Consider the following 20,539-nt stretch of genomic DNA (forward strand, 5'->3'; position numbering starts at 1 on the left):
ATCAAGCGTAAACCAAATGGCAGCATTGAAAGATATAAAGCTCGCCTTGTTGCACGCGGATTCACACAACAATATGGGCAAGATTATGAGAAAACTTTTAGCCCTGTTGTCAAAATTGGCACCATTCGTGTGATCCTCACTTTGGCACTTCAGCATGGTTGGTCTCTTAGCCAGTTGGATGTCAAGAATGCGTTCCTACATGGGGACTTGAAGGAAGAGGTGTATATGGAGCAACCTCCTGGATATAGTGAACATGATGCGGCTACATGGGTTTGTAAATTGAGAAGGTCTCTTTATGGTTTAAAACAGGCATCTCGGTCTTGGTTTGAGAGTTTCTCCATGGAAATTCAGCAGCATGGCTTTTCTAAGAGTATACTTGATCATTCTTTATTTATGTATAAGAATGATCATGTTACTACTTGGGTTCTTATATATGTTGATGACATCATTATCATTGGGAGTGATGATGCACATATTGCCTTGGTCAAGTCTTTACTCATGGCCAAATTCAAGATGAAGGACTTAGGCCCATTGCGATACTTCTTGGGAGTTGAAGTCGATAGACAAGATGATCGACTCACTCTAAGTCAACACAAGTATACTCTTGACATTCTTCACACCACTGGTATGATTAATTGTAAACCTCTCAGCACCCCATCTGTCTTAAATCATAAGTTTAGTGCAAAAGAAGGCCAATTATATCATGATTCCACTTTATATCGCCGCATTGTTGGTATGTTGCAATATCTTACATTTACAAGACCTGACATTGCTTATGCTGTAAATCAAGCATCTCAGTTTATGCATGCTCCCACTGATTGTCATATGGAATGTATTAAGCGTATTCTCAGATATCTGAAAGGGACTATTGGAGATGGATTGCTCTATCACAAAGATGAAAGCTTCACTACAGGACACCGTTTACTTACATATTGTGATGCAGATTGGGGTGGGGACCCTGATGAGCGTAGGTCGGTTTCAGGATATTGTGTTTTTATTGGCCCAAATATTGTCACTTGGAGTAGTAAGAAACAAAAGGCCATTGCTAAATCCAGCACTGAGGCAGAGTACAGGGCAATGGCAGCAGGGACAGCTGATGTCACTTGGGTACGACATCTTCTTCAAGAGTTGAATGAACCTATCTCTTCCTCTCTGCTTTTATGTGATAATCAAAGTGCCATTAATATTTCTTTTAACCCTATTCATCATTGTCGCACGAAGCACATTGAGATTGATCAGCATTTTGTTAGACAAAAGATTGAAACAGAAGAAATTGAGGCTTCGTATGTCAGATCAGAAGACCAAGTAGCAGACATCTTCACCAAAGGATTGGTTACTCATCAATTTTGGTTACTTAAGGGCAAGTTGAGCATGATTGAAGATCATCCTCAACTTGAGGGAGGCTGTTAAATATGTATATGTAAATGAATATATTTCTGTACTGTATTGTACCACTTGTACAACATACTGTACTGTATTGTACTGTATTGTACTGTATTGTACAGCATACTGTACTGTATTGTACTATTGTACTGTATTGTACTGTATTGTACAACATACTGTACTGTATTGTACTGTATTGTACCACTCGTACAACATATAAATATCAATGGAAAGGGGAGAAGACATCATTGCCGCCCAACATTTTTTTTCTCTCTTCCCTCTTACCTCTCTCTCTATCTCTTGCTACGATAGTAAGGTGACTCCCACATCTGATTTCTCACACTATATACTTAAGTATATATGCTCATAAACTAGCCTGTACATGCATGCTAAAATAAAAAAAATTCCCATGAACATGAATGTATACCTTATCAAAATTTGTATGTTAAGTTTACGCAGAAAAAAAAAAGAGTTATATAGGTATTTTGGCTTTCTGGTGGGCTGGCTGTCAGGCCAGCAACCTGGCCTGACATGCCACGCCCGGCCAGACTTGGCTGGGGTCTGGTCGGGCCGGACCAGACCCAGCCTGGTGCTGGCTGGGCAACTTGCAGTGCAGCCGAGGGCATGCTGGGCCTTGTAAGATTCGTAGCCTCCTGTCAGGCCTTGCAAGATCTGCCCAAGTCAGACCCAGCTGACTGAGCTCGGCTGGGCATGAACCGAACCCCAACCGACTGGGTCAGCTGGGTGCTGGACTATTTTATAAAAAAAAAGGGATTTCAGAAAAAAAAAAAAGAGGCTTTCTTTTGTGACAGGCGTAGGCCTGCGGCACTGCTTTTTGGGTTCAGCTGGGTCGGGGCTGAACCCCAGCCGATGGGGTCGGCTAGGCTCGATCGGCCTACTTCAAAATTAATTTTAACACTTTGTGTTTGCTTGAATCTGGAATTCTAAATTTAATATGCATGTAAACTTTCAGATTGTGTTAAGTGTATGTATTTTGATTCTAATACATGCTAAGAATGGAATTTTTCACATGCTTTGACTTGATATGACATGATTTAGCAATATGTTATTTCAAAGTTTGTTTCAAGTGCACGTGCATACGCCAGGTTAGTTGCCAAGAGTTATGCACAAGAATACAAGATAGACTATAATAAAACATTTGCTCATGTAGCTAAAATGATGTCCGTTAGGACTCTCATAATTGTTGTTACCGTAAAAGATTGGCTATCTACCAAATGGATGTAAAAAATGCTTTTTTAAGGACCTATGTCACAAGGATTCACCCAATAGGGTGTCTTACCCGTGTTGACATGATGCGACCCTGGTGAGGCACCCGCATCGACGCGACATGATACGAGTGCGGTCAACTGCACCCAAGGTCATATCTATTGAAAATGGACTCAATTAACTCTCACCGAGTCCATTTTGCACAAAAAAAAAAACCATGAAAGGGGGTACCTCGAGCCCCCCCCCCTCCCATTAAAAAAAATAGGGGAGGTATCTCGAGCCCCCCCCCTTTAGAAAAAATAGGGGGTAGAGGTACCTCGAGCCCCCAAGTTATATATATATATATATATATATATATATATATATATATATATATATATATATATATATATATATATATATTAAAATATTAAAAAATTTATATATATACCCTCCCACACCCAAGTTTTTTTAAAGTGTCTGCATCGTCGCACCCGCATCTATGTGACATAGATGAGGACTTAAAAGAAGAAGTTTATATGGATATACCTCCTGGATATAAAGCTTCTCCTAATAAGGTGCCTCGATTGAGAAAGGCTCTTTATGGTTTAAAACAGGCACCCAAAACTTGGTATGAACAGTTTAGCTTTGTTATGCTCAAACTTGGTTTTAAACCGTGTTATAATGATACTGCCATATTTACTAAGAAATCTGATGCAGGAATTTTAATTCTTCTCCATTATGTTGATAACATGTGTGAAGAATCCTTGCAAAAAATCAAGTTTTCAAATAACTTGATACTTCAAATACTCAAGACACAAAATAAATGCACAGTATTTATAAGCTTTACACCACAAAAGAAGTGCAATAAATGCACAGTGTTTATAAGCTTAAGGAGACAACTCCTTACCGAAATGCATACATTCAATGGGCTCACATAGCACTTATTTATAAGCACACTTAAAGAGTCAATGGGCTCTTCCCACGGCTCTTATTAGAGACGGTGGGAATCAGCCCAACGTCTATCTTTTTTAAACTGTGTACAACAGTCACTAGCTGACTGTCGTAGACTGTACACAGTCAGCCACCGACTGTGTACAAAAATATTACATAAAAAACAAAAATAAGAAAAAAATAAAAAGGAGGAATTACAATCATATTAAAAAACATGAATATGCGTAAAATGTAAAAATGACTAAAATACCCCTACAGCTAATACATTGTCTTATGAATTATAATTTAACACCCCCCTTCAAACTTAGGGCAAGATGATCGAAAGTTTGCCAAGGAGGAAATTGAACCGCGGAGCACACAAGACTTTGGTGAAGAAATCTGGCACCTGATATTCTGAAGTTACATATGGAAGATCTATAACTCCTTTCGGATACGCTTCCCGAACATAGTGACAGCCCATCTCAATGTGTTTAGTCTGCTCATGAAAAGTATGATTTTTGGCAATGCATATTGCACTCTTGTTATCACAGCATAGTTTGGTGGGCCCTTCTATTGAGATCTCCATGTCTTCTAATAGCTGATGAATCCATACAATTTCCATGGTAGTAGTCGTTATGACACGATATTCAGCTTCTGTTGAGGATAGAGACACTTTTTGTTGCTTCTTACATCTCCATGAAATGTGCGAGTCTCCTAAAAACACACAAAACCCAGTGGTGGAGTGACGGTTATTTGGGTCACCTCCACAGTCAGAGTCAGTATAAACAATTAATTTTAATTTAGAATAAGATGATAAGAATACTCTCTTGTTTAGTGTGTCATTTATGTATCTCACAATCCGCAAGATGGCACTCATGTGAACTGATGTTGGTGCATGTTGGAATTGACTTGCAGTATGAACTGCATGAGAGATATCTAGTCTAGTAATACTTAGATACATCAAAGATCCCACAAGTTGTTTGTAGGGGGTGGGATCAAAGAGAGAAATACCATAATCAATCTTCATTTTGGCTCCTACTATGGCAGGAGGTTCACAAACCTTATCATCTGTAATACCTGACCTGTTAATAATCTCAGAGGCAAGCTTAGTTTGAGAAAAAAAAATACCCTCTATGAGAGTATGCTACTTCAATACCCAAAAAATAACTTAGAAATCCCAAATCAGACATTTCAAACCTATTCTTCAAAATTGATTTTATGATTTTAATCCCTTTATAATCACTTCCGATTATAAGCATATCATCCACATATAAGAGTAGAATGACAATCCCTACATTGGTTTTTCTAACAAATAAGACAGTGTCAGTGAAACAGGAAGAAAAATCATTTTCTAACATTACGGAGTTAAATCTATCATACCAAGCCTTGGGGGTTTGTTTTAAACCATAAAGTGTTTTTCGAAGGCGAAGCACTTTCCCTTTGGGAGTCTTCATTCTTGGTGGAGCATCCATATATACCTCTTTATTCAGATCAGCATTAAGAACGTTGTTTTTAACATCCATTTGATAGATGTTTCATTTGTTGATTGAGACAACGATAATGAGACATCATACAGTGACCATTCGGGCCACAGGGGCAAAAGTTTCTTCATAGTCAATCTCGTATTCTTGACTATATCCCTTTGCAACTAATCGAGCCTTATATCTCTCAAGAGATCCATCGCTCTTAGTTTTTACCTTAAATATTCATCTACACCCTATTGCTTTCTTACCCTTAGAAAGATCTTGGAACTCCCAAGTCTTTGCCCTGTTGAGAGCTGAAAGCTCACATTCCATTACTTTCAGCCATTCATCATTCTTTTTGGCTTCTTCGAAGTTTCTGAGTTATATATAGGAATGAATGGCGCTAAGGCAAGCTCTATGTTTAGAAGTAAATGAATCATATGAAATAAGCCTAAAAGGCATCTTTCTACTTCTCTCAGTTCTTCGTAGGTTTTCATCATTTGTTGAATTGGACCCACTAGGTTCACCGAATTTTTTAAGTGCACTCCTAAAACTGTTTCTATCTCTATGGGTATATGTTATAGGATCTCTCAATGATCCTTCATTTCTACGTTGGGAGATAGGTGGATAGGAAGAGTCATCTTCTTTATCATTGACGTCATTATGAATGAAATCGTCATCACTATCATTATCATGTGCTAACATTTCAAATAAAAAAAGAGTAATCCATGTTTTCTTCAAAGGGTTCACTCCTTTCAAAACCATTAACATTTTTCAGAAAACTCACATTTTTGGAAATATATAGCTTGTCATTCTTAATATCATAACAACGAAACCCTTTTTGGGTTTTAGAATATCCAAGAAAAGAGCAGGCAATGACTTTTGGTGAAAGCTTGTCGTTCTTGTCAGTAAGAACAAAGCATTTACAACCAAAAATTCTCAATCGACTATAGTCGGGTTCTTTGGTATACAATTTTTCAAAAGGCGAGATATTGTTCAATTTTTTAGAAGGTAGCCGATTTATCAGATAGACAGATGCTAAAGCCGCTTCAGCCCAAAAACCTTTTGGGATATTTTGAGAAACAAGTAATGTTCGAGTTGTCTCTATTATATGTTTATGCTTTCTTTCAGCTAATCCATTTTGTTGAGGGGTTTCGGACAAGATCTTTGGTGAAGAATACCATGACTTTCAAGATAATTTTTTTATTCACTTGAAAGGTATTCTCCACCAGAGTCAGTTCTAAAAATTTTTAGATTCTCATTAAATTGATTTTTAATCATCATATGATAGGTTTTAAAAATTGAGAAAACTTCATATTTGTGTTTAAGAAAATAAATCCAACAATATCTCGTGTAGTAGTCACCAAAAATGACATAATATGCAAAGCCTCCTTTTGATAGGATGGGTGCCGATCCCCATACATCCGAATGGATAATTTCAAAAGGTCTTTTTGTAAACATAAATCTTTGACAAAAAGGCAATTTTTTCATTTTCCCAAGAATACAGTCGTTACAAGTGAAATCACTTTTATATAGACTTTTAACAAAAGGTAAATGAGAAATTTTTGCAATATTTGGATGTCCAAGTCTTTTGTGCCACACATTAATATCCTTTTGTTGGACAACATTACAAAACAGGTTCTTTGGAATTTGAAGAGAATCGACATAGTATAGTCCTTCCTAGAGCCTTCCCCAATCAATCTCCCGGACCAGCGATCCTGTATCCAACATTTGTTAGATGGAAACTTTATATCAAACCCATGATCCGAGAGTTGAGAAACGGAAAGCAAATTTAAGTTTAATTTGGGTATAAATCTAATTTTTGGAATAAAGAACCCTTGTTTTTCAAAATTTTCTATTCATTTTACTTTAAGAGATCTTTCATTCGTGGTTGAAACAAAAGATAAAGAGGGATTTTTTGAGTATTCGGAAAAAGAACTAAAACTTAAGGTCACGCAAAAAGAAGCACCCGAATCTAAAATCCAAGAGGTCTTACCGGGAGGAGAAGAGGTTGACGCCATGGCGGCTCCGAAAATAGCCCCTTTTAGAAGAGGTTGAAGTGCATCCACGATTTGTTGCAATGAGAGAGCTCCATTTGATGATGACGAACACTCTTCCTTTTGAGGTTGGGATGTAATAGCCATGGCAAGTAACTTTTTCCACTTTAAGCATAGGCTTGATATGCCCTGGTTCCTTACAAAAATGGCATAAAAGCTTGTTATAATCCTTCTTCCCTCCTTGACCACTTAGAGTTTTGATTCTTGAAGTGAGGAGGCTTGTAGATCCTCAAGTTGCTCCCCGATCTTGAGACGACATTAACTCTTTTATTTTCTTCATTATTGGAAGGTATAGCTAGAACACTTGGGTTGTTCTTACTTATACTCATACGAGTCTCTTCCCCACTTAGTTTAGTAATTACATCTTCAAGAGAGAGGGAAGTGAAGGCGGATAAAAGAGAAGACCGGATTTGTCCGAATTCAGGCCTAAGCTCATTCAAAAAATTAAAAAATCTATCTTCTTCCAATTGTTTATGACGAAGCACTATGGCTTCTCCACTCCACTTGGGTTCGAGCATAGCAAGCTCATCCCAAATAGAAGAGAGTTCGGCAAAATACTCTCTTATAGTCATCTCTCCTTGATGAAGAGTTAGCGCCCTCTTTTGGATGTATATTTGTAGGACAAGTCCCTAGAGGTGTACATCTTCTCAAGGTACTCCCACGCTTGAGAAGTCTTCTTAAACTTGATAATATTGACGTTAATTCGTGTTTCTACGGATGGGAAAATCCATGAGAGGATTTTAAAATTCATCATCTCTCATTTTTCATGCTTTTTGGTGTAGTCTTCAAGAGCCTTGGCTCTTTCTTCGCCTTCAGGGATTTTTATTTCTCTTTTCTCCATCAAGGTTATCTTTGGCTCCAGTTCGAGAATCGAGCCTTAGACATAGCCCCAAAGCCCTTTTCCTTTAATATGAGCCTCCATGTTTCCGACCCAAACGTGACACTTGGACCCATTGAGTTTGAAGCCGAGAAAAAAAATGTCTTTTTCACCCATTACAGAGGAGAGATGATGAAAAAGAATACGTACCACAAAGGATTTTTAGACCTTTCTTGATAGAAGACTCTTCTAAAATATTGTATGAACAAGAGGATTCACTCCAATCACCAAAAAATCAAAGGCACGCTTTTCGAGGGACCCCCAAAACTGAGAATCCACATGATCTTTCTTTCTCCAACCTTGCTCTGATAGCATGTGAAGAATCATTGCAAAAAATCAAGTTTTCAAATGACTTGATACTTCAAATACTCAAGACACAAAATAAATGCAGAGTGTTTATAAGCTTTACACCACAAAAGAAGTGCAATAAATGCACAATGTTTATAAGCTTAAGGAGACAACTCCTTACCGAAATACATACATTCAATGGGCTCACATAGCACTTATTTATAAGCACACTTAAAGAGTCGTTGGGCTATTCCCAACGGCTCTTATTAGAGATGTTGGGAATCAGCCCAACGTCTATCTTTTTTAAACTGTGTACAAGAGTCACTGGGGTTGACTGTTGTACATTGTACACAGTCAGCCACTGACTATGTACAAAAATATTACATAAAAAACAAAAATAAGAAAAAATAAAAAGAAGGAACTGCAATTATATTCAAAAACATGAATATGCGTAAAATGTGGAAATGACTAAAATACCCCTACAGCTAATACATTGTCTTATGAATTACAATTTAACAACATGATCATCCCAGATGCAAACAAACAGAGAGTAACCAAGTGTACTAATGATATTATTGACATGTCAAGAATTATAAATGAAAAATGGTGGATACTCTTGAAATTATTAATGCCAAAATGAAGATTGATGATGGGACACCTTTAGATTATCCTACTTTGCATCACCAAATGATTGGCGCCTTAACTTATTTAACTACTACTAAGCCTGATATTGTGTATGTGGTTCATACTACTAGCCAATTCCAACATTCTCCTACCACAATTCATATGAGTATTGTGACGAGAATTGTTAGATATTTACAAACCTCTACCTCTAGAGATCTTTTGTTATCATCATCATTTTTCCTTGAATTGATTGTTTATTCCTCATATTGGGGAGGAGATCCAAATGATCGGGGCCCAACTACTCGATATTGTATTTTTTAGGTGATTATCTGGTGTCCTGAAAGTACAAAAAGCAATAGAAAGTATTTTTATCATCCATTGAAGTTGAGTATCGTGCGATGGCTACAACATTAGAAATTGTTTGATTGCGAAGATTACTTGAAGATATGAGTGTCATCTACAAACACCTTTCAGACTGTATTGTGACAACAAGAGTGCAATATGCACAGCTGACAACAATACATTTTATGAGAGGATCAAGCATATAGAAATAGATTGTCACTATGTCCGTGAAGAATTCCTGAAGACCATCATCTTACCATATGTTACTTTAAGTATCAACTAGTGGACTTCTTCACCAAGGCGCTTTCGTCACCTCAATTTCATTTTCTCCTTGACAAACTTTCGGTGATCACACTGTTAAGTTTGAGGGGAGTGTTAATATATATATATATATATATATATTGGGTTATGTAATTTGGGTATTTAATAAGGGGATTTTGGTCATTTTGTACATGTAATAGATGTTGTCTATTAGGGACAATTTTGGGTTTTTACCTTTTATTTTTCTTTTTGGAATTTATTTATTTGTTTAGGGGATCTATGGTCAATAGGACCATAGAGCTGTTGGAGCTCTCCAACGATCATAAATATGATCATTGGGGAACTCCCAATGTCTATATTGGGAGCTCCCCAATGCTATCCATTATATATAAAAGGGGCTATTTGGCTCCTTAAATATTTATGCTTGTTCTAAGCATATTGAATATAATTTCTTTATTTTTTACTTGTGTTCTTACTCTCTTTGGAGAGGTTATGTGTTAGCCCTTCGAGGCACTTTTGTAATTGGCCCATAAGTGGCTTTTGTATTTGTGAGTGTGCACATTTGTAGCCCCTTTGTGGCACTGTGTTTGTGCACTTGTTATTTCATTACAGGGTCTGGCCTATATTCAAACAAGGCCCACCTAAAACTGAATTCATCTGTTTGTTATTGGTATGCAATACAGGATTCTGTTTGTAAACTCCAGAAGACGTAACCACTATTTTTAAACAATAATAGAAACTAAATTTTAATATCTATGAGCTACATAAAACCCACAACACATCCAGAACAAGTCCAATGTTCCCTTGAATAACATTAAATACTCCCACTATGCTTGAAGACGTGGGAGAGAGTTTTGTCAGCAAACAAGTACGTGAGTCACTGAGGAAAAGGATGATTTGCACAACACACTTAAGCTCTATCAAACAGGATTATGACATAAAAACTATCCAAAGAATGTGAAATAGAACTTGCAGACTTCAACTATATCACCAGAAATTATACTCTGTTATGAGATGAAAACTGTCAAAAACCATGACTCCCATCACATTCCATGTTCCACAACAAACAGATCGTGTTTGCCAATTCCAAAATTATTCTAGAATGGAAAACTGCAAGCAACACGGATAAATCTAAGAGGTGGAATGTGCAACCATGATCACAACTGAAAGAGACATCTTACCTCAGCAACATTGTGCCCATGACGCCTTTTATCGACAATCGCTAAAGGTGCATCAGATAGTTTTTTAGCAAAAGCCCGAGCCCGAGCAACACCTCCAACATCAGGTGAGACAACAACCAAATCATTTGAAGAGATAGTCTTACTAGCCAAGTAATCAAGAATCACGGGCTACAGAAAGGCATCAATCAATCAAGACCAACTCTCTCTTTTATAGAAGAAGGCATTACACATACATCGTTCATGAGACATTTAATATACAACTAAAGTTATAATGCATTCAAAGAACTTGGCGTGTTTATAGAAGATCCACCATTTACCTGCCCATACACATGATCCACTGGAATATCAAAGTACCCCATTGATTGACCAGAATGAAGATCACAAGCAAGAACACGATTTGCACCAGCCTCTGTGATCAAGTTTGCGACAAGCTTGGCTGCAATTGATTCACGCCCTTGGGTCTGACAAAGCGATCACTAAAGTATAAAAACCATCAAGAAACAAAAGCAACTTGAATGATTTAATGTTTTGTTTTAGAAAAAGGAAAGAAAAATAAAAGAAGAAAGCCCTAATAAATAGGTCACCATTGCTGTACAATGCAATATCAATTAGATAATTGTGCAAAACTGAGAACTCGTATGTATATATATACATATATATATATAGGGAAGGGGGGACGGTTCAGAAATAGGATGGACCAACAAGGTCCAGCATCATCTGGACCATCGGATCACTGGATTGGATGGTGCAGATGATGCTGGACCACAAGTCAACGTCTTTCCCACTCTCTGCTCACCCTCCACCCCGATGCACCTCACCCTCTCCCCGTCAAACCTTCCACCCAATACCCTTCCCCTCATATCCGGTGCATCCCCTACCCCTGCTATTGTGAATCCGGCCAGCCACCGCCAGACAGTCATCGGCTGACTGCCGAACAGCCACATCTCTCTCTCTCTCTCTCTCTCTCTCTCTCTCTCTCTCTCTCTCTCTCTCTCTCTCTCTCTCTCTCTCTCACCAGTGAGTGGCCATGGATGCCCACCAGCAGTCTGCCACCAAGCGGCCAACCACCAGCCACCCACAGGTGGCATGAAACATTTAGGTGGACTGTGGCCACCCCTCAAACCAAAAACAAAAACAAAAACAGCAAGAAAACAACTGTAATGAGATATTGCGGAAATATAAAGAGTGCTTATAAGCACTTACAACAATGAATAAAAGAAACAATATCACAAGTCCACTAAGGGACAATACAAGCACAAGCCTTTAAGAAGGCAACAATATAAAAAGCCTCTTATTGAGAAGAGAGAGATCTCTCAAGAATGAAAAATATACAAGGGGTTCACCCCTATTTATACAAGAGGGAGAGGAGAGAAAAGAAGGCCAAGGGCCTCAAAAGGAGAGCCCAAAAGGGGGCTCCCACAGAGTCGTTGGGAGCCCCCAACGGTCACATTTGTGACCGTTGGGGGCTCCAACGACTCTATGGTTGGAGCCCCTTTTGGTCCTCAAAAAATACAAAAAATAAATATAAAAAAGAAAAAAGAAAATTACATTTTATCAAAACTTGAAAATAGTTGTTTTCTAAAACAACTATGTGAAATTACAAAAATACCCCTATCGGGTATCGATGGAATATATATATATAAGGTACATTTTAACACCCCCTTCAAACTTTACGGGGAAATGACGGAAAGTTTGCCAAGAAGAAACATGAAGCGAGGAGCCGGAAGAGCTTTAGTGAAGAAGTCAATCAACTGATATTCTGAAGTGACATATGGTAGAGCAATGGTTCCTCGTAAGAATTCGTCACGAACATAGTGGCAATCCATTTCGATATGTTTTGTACGCTCATGGAAGGTATGATTGCTCGCAATATAGATGGCACTCTTGTTGTCGCAACATAATTTTGAGGCTTCGGTAATATCAACCCACATGTCTTTAAGCAGACTGTGAAGCCATACAAGTTCCATTGTCGTGGTTGCCATAGCCCGATACTCAGCTTCAGTGGATGATAGTGAAACTTTTTGCTGCTTCTTGCATCGCCAGTCAATCAAAGAGTCCCCTAAAAAGACACAAAAACCAGTAGTTGAGACTCGATCATTGGGATTACCTCCCCAATCTGCATCAGTATAAGCAAGAAGATTCAAGGAAGAAGAGGAGGATAGAAATAGCTCTTTATTGATGGTATTCCGAATGTAGCGGATGATTCGGAGAACAGCACTCATATGCACAGTGGTAGGAGCATGCTGAAATTGACTAACTGAATGAACCGCATGGGCGATATCTGGTCTGGTGATGGTTAAATAGGTAAGAGACCCAATGAGTTGTCTGTAGGGTGTGGGGTCTTCCAGAAGAACCCCATCCTCCAACCGTAATTTGGCACTAATAACCTCGGGAGTCTCTACTTTCTTGTCATCAGAAATCCCAGACTTAGAGCAGATATCTGCAGCAAGCTTCATCTGTGACAAAATATATCATCGAGAAGAATATGCAACTTCAATTCCAAGAAAATATCTAAGAAAACCTAAATCAGACATATCAAAATTATTTTTTAACATATTTTTAACATCAATAATATTATTTTGATCATTCCCAGTGATAATCATATCATCAACATAAAGCAACAATATTACGATACTAGTACCTGCATTTTTGACAAAAAGAACAGTGTCAGTATAACAAGAGTGAAATCCTAACTTTATCATGATATCACTGAAATGATCATACCAAGCCTTAGGAGTTTGTTTAAGGCCATGCAATGCCTTCAAAAGCCGAAGTGTTTGACCTTGCTTAATATTAATTCCGGGTGGCGGATCCATGTAAACTTCTTCACTTAAACTTCCATTTAAAAAAGCATTTTTTACGTCAAGTTGATAAATGGGCCATTTTTTGGTTGATGTGACAGCTATTAGGGTCCTGACACTGGTCATTCGAGCTACGGGAGCGAATGTTTCTTCATAATCAATGTCATATTCTTGGGAGTATCCCTTAGCGACTAATCTAGCTTTATATCATTCCAAAGAGCCATCGCTTTTAGTTTTAACTTTGAAGACCCATCGACACCCAATAGGTTTTTTGTGTGAGGGTAGATTAACTATTTCCCAAGTATTAGCCTTTTTTAATGCATTTAGTTCAACTTGCATTGCTTCAACCCAATGTGGTATAGATTTAGCTTGATTATAGTGAGCGGGTTCAAAATAAGAATGTAGGGTTATTAAACACGCCCGATAGTTGGGGGTTAAGGAATCATAGGATACAAACCTATTTGGGGGTATTGATATTCTAGAAGAATGTCTAACTTGTGGTTCCTCAAAAGATTCAGAAATTTGAGAGTATTTTTCGAGGGCACTAATAGGATTTTCTTGATTTCTTCTTGAGTAAACATTTATATTTGTATCACTATCATTTGAGGGTGTTATATCAAGATGGGACACCTCACGTGTATCTTCTATGTTTTCAAGAAAATCTTCTTGTGTGTCATCGATAAGATCATGTAAGAATATGTAATCAATTTCATTTGTTTCTTCTATTTTATCAAAACCGTTCTCTTCTTCTAGAAATGTTACATCTTTTGAAACATATAGTTTATCATTCTTAAAATCATAACATCTATACCCTTTTTGATTTTCACCATATCCTAAAAAAACATATTCAATTGCTTTTGGAGACAACTTATCCATTTTATGTAATAGGACAAAACATTTGCAACAAAAAATACGAAGACGATTGAAATCGGGTGAAATTTTAAAGAGTTTTTCATAGGGAGAAGCATTTTTTAATTTAGAAGAAGGCATTCTATTGATTAGATAAGTGGAAGTTAGAACGGCTTCGGCCCAAAACTTCTTTGGAATATTCCTAGAAACAAATAATGTTCTAGCGGTTTCTATAATGTGCCTATGTTTTCTTTCCCCTAGGCCATTTTGTTGAGGAGTCCTAGGACATGACATTTGATGGCAAATTCCATTTTGGGTTAGATAGTTTTGAAATTCATGAGATAAGTATTCACCACCGGAATCAGATCTTAAAATAGATATATCATTTTGGAATTGATTTTGAATCTTTTTATGAAAATCTTTAAAGAAAGTAAATACTTCTGATTTATGACTAAGAAAGTAAATCCAAACATACCGAGTAAAGTCATCAATAAAAGTAACATAATACGAATATGCACCAATTCAAAAGGTCTTGATGAAAGAAAAGTTCTAGTTGGAAATGGAATAGACTTCATTTTCCCAAAAATGCAATCTTTGCAATTAATTTCTTTTTCCTTACAAAATTTGTTTCCAAAAGGAAAGAGATACATTTTGGAATAACTTAGATGACCAAGTCTTTTATGCCAAGTTTCCATGTTTTTTTCTTGGACATAAGAACAAAAATGATTTGTAGGGAGATCGAGATGATCCATATAATAGAGGTCTCCCTTTCTATGGCCTTGCCCAATCCGCTTCCCGGACCGGAGATCCTGCACAAAGCAACCATTAGATGAGAAAGATATTTCACATCCATGGTCGGCAATTTGAGAGACCGAAAAAAAGGTTTAAATTTAGTTTGAGAACAACTCTTACTTTTGGAACACAAAAATTTTGGGAATCTTTAAAAGAGCCAATACTTGAAATTTTTAAAAAGGTTCCATCGGTCGTAGAGACACAAGAGTCCTTTGAATTGGTGCAAACATCAATAAGTGCATTTTCATGGGGGGTCATATGAAAAGAGGCTCTGGAGTCAAGGATCCAAGAATACGTACCGGGTGATGAAGTCGAAGCAATAGCCGCACCCGATGTGGAGGAAGAAACTTTTAGAATTTGTTGGAGAGCCATAGATATTTGTCCAAGAGTTTCTTTGAGATAATTGTTCTTGCCTTCATCTTCTTTGGTGGTAGTTTCTTCAAGAGAGGTCACCTTAGGCTTGAAAGTTTCATTAAGCTTTGGGCAAGCGGGTTTAATGTGACCCGGCTCATAGCAATGATGACAAACAATCATTTTTCTTCCTCCATTGTAGTTTCCTTGTTTCCCAAAATGAGGAGGTTTATAGGTTCTAACATTGTTACCCGGTTTTGATACGGCAAGTACTTCATCACCATGTTTACTCGTGCCAAGCCTTGTCTCCTCTTGAGTGATTTCGGCAATAGCATCCTCAATAGGAGGAAAAATAGATCTACGGAGAAGTGAGGATCTCACTTGCTCAAATTCGGGACGTAGCCCAAAAAGGAATTGAAACAATCGTTCTTGTTCCATTTGTTTTTGTCTTAAATCAATATCTTCCATAGAAACTCATTTTGGATCCAAAAGAACCAATTCATCCCATAGTGGGTTTAGGGCACTATAATAGTCTTGAATGCTAGAATCACCTTGTTTGGTGGTTCTAATCTCTTCTTGCAAGAAATATGCTCTTGCAAGATCCTTTTGGGTATACATACCCTTCATAAAGGACAAGCCTCATTGGCTCTACAAAATTTAGCTATGTTAGCACATACCTTAAGCTCAACATTGTTCATAAACCACGCAAGGATTTTTATGTGATTGCTTTCCCAATCTTCCACTTCTTTTTTATGATTTTCAATGGCCTTGAGGCGAGCATCTCCTTCAAGAGCCTTTTCTTGACCTTCTTCGTCCTTTGTGAGCATAAGCTTAGGTTCCGGAACGGTACCCATGACAAACCCCAAAGTTTCTTTCCTTTGAGATTATTTTCTATTGCCGATGCCCACATCATATAATTCTTTTCATTGAGCTTGAAGGATAAGTCAATCTTTGCCTCCATGATGTTGCCAAGAAGTGAGAAGAGATCCACCAAATATGAAATACATGAACCACACCTTTCCTTCAAGAATCGAGTGGGTCTCATACCATGTAATGAGATATTGCGGAAATATAAAGAGTGCTTATAAGCACTTACAACAATGAATAAAAGAGACAATATCACAAGTCCACTAAGGGACAATACAAGCACAAGTCTTTAAGAAGGCAACAATATAAAAAACCTCTTATTGAGAAGAGAGAGATCTCTCAAGAATGAAAAATATACAAGGGGTTCACCCCTATTTATACAAGAGGGAGAGGAGAGAAAAGAAGGCCAAGGGCCTCAAAAGGAGAGCCCAAAAGGGGGTTCCCACAGAGTCGTTGGGAGCCCCCAATGGTCACATTTGTGACCGTTGGGGGCTCCAACGACTCTATGGTTGGAGCCCCTTTTGGTCCTCAAAAAATACAAAAAATAAATATAAAAAAGAAAAAAGAAAATTACATTTTATCAAAACTTGAAAATAGTTGTTTTCTAAAACAACTATGTGAAATTACAAAAATACCCCTATCGGGTATTGATATAATATATATATATATAAGAGGTACATTTTAACAACAACCACCGGAGGGAAGCTGCTAACAGGCAACTGACTGTGGCAGCCACCCATTGGCGATTCCTAGGGAGTGGCACTCTGCCGCTCGATGGCAGCTTCAGAGGAGTGGCGGAGGGAGAGGGTTTGGAGAAGGGTGGGGAGAGGGAAGAGAGAGAGAGAGAGGGGGGGTCTTGCATCATCAATATATATATAGATAGATAGATAGATAGATATAGATATAGATATATATGTGTGGCCACTAGAATATATTAACTGAAAATATGTGAATTGGAGTATGAAACGAGATTTTCATGGTTCTTTTTCTTAAATTTCACTACACGGATGTGATCTAAATGCTTAGTTTTATAGAGACAGACTCTTGGATCATAATATCAACAGCTCAAAATGTTCGTAAATATTCAAGCATCTAAAAAATCATATTTTTCCATCGAAAATACATGATCCAACAGCCGTTTCTTAGCAAATGGACCACGCCAAATACATCTGCAGGGTTAGATTTGCAAAAAAATTGCCAGAAATACCTAGTTCATGTTATATATATATATATATACATATATATATATATACATATATATATACATATATATATATATATTATAATTCTAAACTGTTTTTCTCCTCTTTGTAATAGGTAATACTCTCTAGGGGCATTTTTTTAATTCTGTAAATATGTAATAGGTACTGCCCATTAAGGGCAGATTTGCCTTTTTCATTTTATTCATATTTTTGTCAATTGAAATAGGATTGATGGGTTTTTAGTCAAAACCCTTATAGTTGTTCGGAGCATCCCAATGGCTATATTTATACCTGTTGGGAGCTCTCAACGGCTATATGGGGCTCCCTTGGCCCCTTTTGAAATGTATATAAAAAGGGACCTTTTGTCCCTATTTTCTTTAATGCGTTTTTAAGCATTCTCTCATAATAAAGATCATATTTTTTAAGCGTTTTGTGTTCTTTTGTATGCCCATTAGTGGCTATTGTAATCTTTTGTATTAGCCATTGTTTGGCTTGTATATTATCCCTTTGTGGACTTGTGTTTAAGCTCTCGCTTGTTGACTATTGTATGCCCTTGCTGGCTTTTTTCATATTCCTCTTGTTTTCATTACATGGTATCAGAGCCAAGATATTCATCTTGGTATTTGGCTTCTTGTGATGAATTTGATATTCATTGAATAAGGGAATCTTAATACGGTAAGTATTTTAAAAATTTTGTTTATTCTTACTTTTGTTGCCTATCTCCTGCATTTTGTATGAGGAAGCATTTGGTTATGGTTTTTAAAAGGAACAACAACAACAACAACAACAACTACGCCTTCATCCCAAAACAATTGGGGTCAGCGATATGAACCAAAAAAGAAATTCATTTTGGGTCTTCCACATGAATCATTTTCCTCCAATCATTTCTATCCAACGCCATGTCCTCGGTGAGGTTCAAAGCATTCATATCATTTCCTATCATCTCCATCCAAGTCTTCCTAGGCCTACCCCGACCTCTTTTAACTAATATATTTTCCCATTTCTCCAACCTTCTAACTGGAGCATCATTAGGCCTTCGCCGAATATGTCCAAACCACCGTAAACGATTCTCTCGCATCTTATTTTCAATGGGTGCAACACCTACCTTCTTACGTATCTCTTCGTTCAGAATCTTATCTTTTATTGTGTTTCCACACATCCATCTAAGCATCCGCATCTCAGCTACACTCATTTTTTGAATATGATGTCTCTTGGCAGCCCAACATTCTGTACCATATAGTAAAGCGGGTCTAATAGTCGTCCGATAAAACTTTCCCTTCAACCGCAATGGCATTCTACGATCGCACAGCACTCCAGTAGCACTTTTCCATTTCATCCACCCAACCTTTATCCTATGATTTACATCTCCATCAATTTCTCCATACTTTTGAATGATGGATCCCAAATATTTGAAATAATCATTCACCGGTATATCTTGCTCACCAAGCTTCACTACACTCCCATCACTACTCCGTTGCTTACTAAACCGACATTCCATATATTCAGTCTTACTCTTACTCAACTTAAAACCTCTAGCTTCCAATGTCTGTCTCCATAATTCTAACTTAGCATTAACCCCAGCTCTAGACTCATCAATCAAAACAATATCATCAGCAAACAACATACACCACGGTACATTTTCTTGAATTGATCTCGTAAGCTCATCCATCACTATCGCAAATAGGAAAGGGCTTAAAGCAGATCCTTGATGTAACCCAACCGTTATCGGAAAATTGGTTGTCACCCCTCCACAAGTGCGGACATTGGTTACTACTCCTTCATACATATCTTTAATTATACTAATGTACTTGAGAGAAACACCTTTCTTCATCATTGTCCACCAGAGAACGTCCCTAGGTACTCTATCGTATGCCTTCTCTAAATCAATAAAAACCATATGCAAATCTTTGTTCCTCTCTCTATATCTTTCAATAAGTTGTCTAAGAAGATGTATAGCTTCCATAGTTGATCTTCCAGGCATAAAACCAAATTGATTCTCCGATATCATGACAACCTTCCTCAACCTAGACTCAATCACCCTCTCCCAAAGTTTCATAGTATGACTCATGAGTTTTATACCACGATAGTTTGTGCAATCTTGTATATCACCCTTATTCTTATATAAAGGCACCAAAGTACTCTTCCTCCACTCATTAGGCATCTTATTTGTTCGCCAAATCAAGTTAAAAAGATTTGTCAACCATTCTAAACCTTTCTCTCCCAAGCATTTCCAAGCCTCGATAGGTATACCATCTGGGCCAACTGCCCTTCTTGATTTCATTTTCTTCAAAGCCTCTGCAATTTCTTTCTTTTGAATCTTGCGCATGAAGTCACGATTTATCTCATGAAAAGGAATGGAGAAGTCTCCAAGATCTTGAGCATGACTATCATTAAATAGCTTATCAAAATAATCTTTCCATCTCTCCTTAATCTCCTCATCTTTGACTAAAACCCTTTGCGTTTCATCTTTGATACATCTAACCATACCCAAATCCTTCGATTTCCTATCTCTCATCTTTGCAAGCCTATAAATATCCTTCTCGCCTTCTTTGGTATCCAACTTGTCATAAACCTCCTTATATACCTTAGCCCTCGCATTTCGAACAACTTTTTTAGCTTCCTTCTTTGCTATCATATACTTCTCCAAATTCTCATTATCACGACTCTTACTTAGATTTCTATAACACTCTCTTTTAACCTTAATAGCTAATTTGACATCCTCGTTCCACCATGATGTATCCTTACCTAGTGGTGCACCGCCTTTAGACTCACCCAATACCTCCTTAGCTACTTTTCTCATACCACCCGCTATCTTATTCCACATTGATTCTGAATCCTCCTCGAGACACCAATCAACTTCCTTAACTACCTGCTCTACAAACATTCCTTGTTTAGCTCCTTTCAGTGCCCACCACTTAATTCTAGGATCTATCCTATGTCTATCCCTTTTGCGGCATTGTCTAATTCTAAGATCTAAAATTAAGACTCTATGTTGTGTAGCTACACTTTCTCCTGGTATAACCTTACAATCGATGCAACAACCCCTATCTCTCTTTCTAAGT

The 20,539-nt window shown here is 37.6% G+C and overlaps 1 protein-coding gene across 1 annotated transcript in view; it reads right to left on the bottom strand.

Moving 5' to 3' along the window:
• Positions 1 to 20,539, bottom strand: part of LOC149835838 (ribose-phosphate pyrophosphokinase 1-like) — a 58,332-nt gene that overhangs the window by 23,536 nt on the left and 14,257 nt on the right. The window contains exons 4-5 of the mRNA XM_090008782.1: positions 10,933 to 11,076; positions 10,616 to 10,783 (exon numbers count right to left, since the gene is read on the bottom strand). Of these exons, the coding sequence (XP_089864908.1) occupies positions 10,616 to 10,783; positions 10,933 to 11,076 (312 nt within the window). The remainder of the gene's footprint in view (positions 1 to 10,615; positions 10,784 to 10,932; positions 11,077 to 20,539) is intronic.

This window comes from Nuphar pumila, chromosome 6 (assembly GCF_984573655.1).
Source record: "Nuphar pumila chromosome 6, dmNupPumi1.hap1.1, whole genome shotgun sequence".
Taxonomy (NCBI): domain Eukaryota; kingdom Viridiplantae; phylum Streptophyta; class Magnoliopsida; order Nymphaeales; family Nymphaeaceae; genus Nuphar; species Nuphar pumila.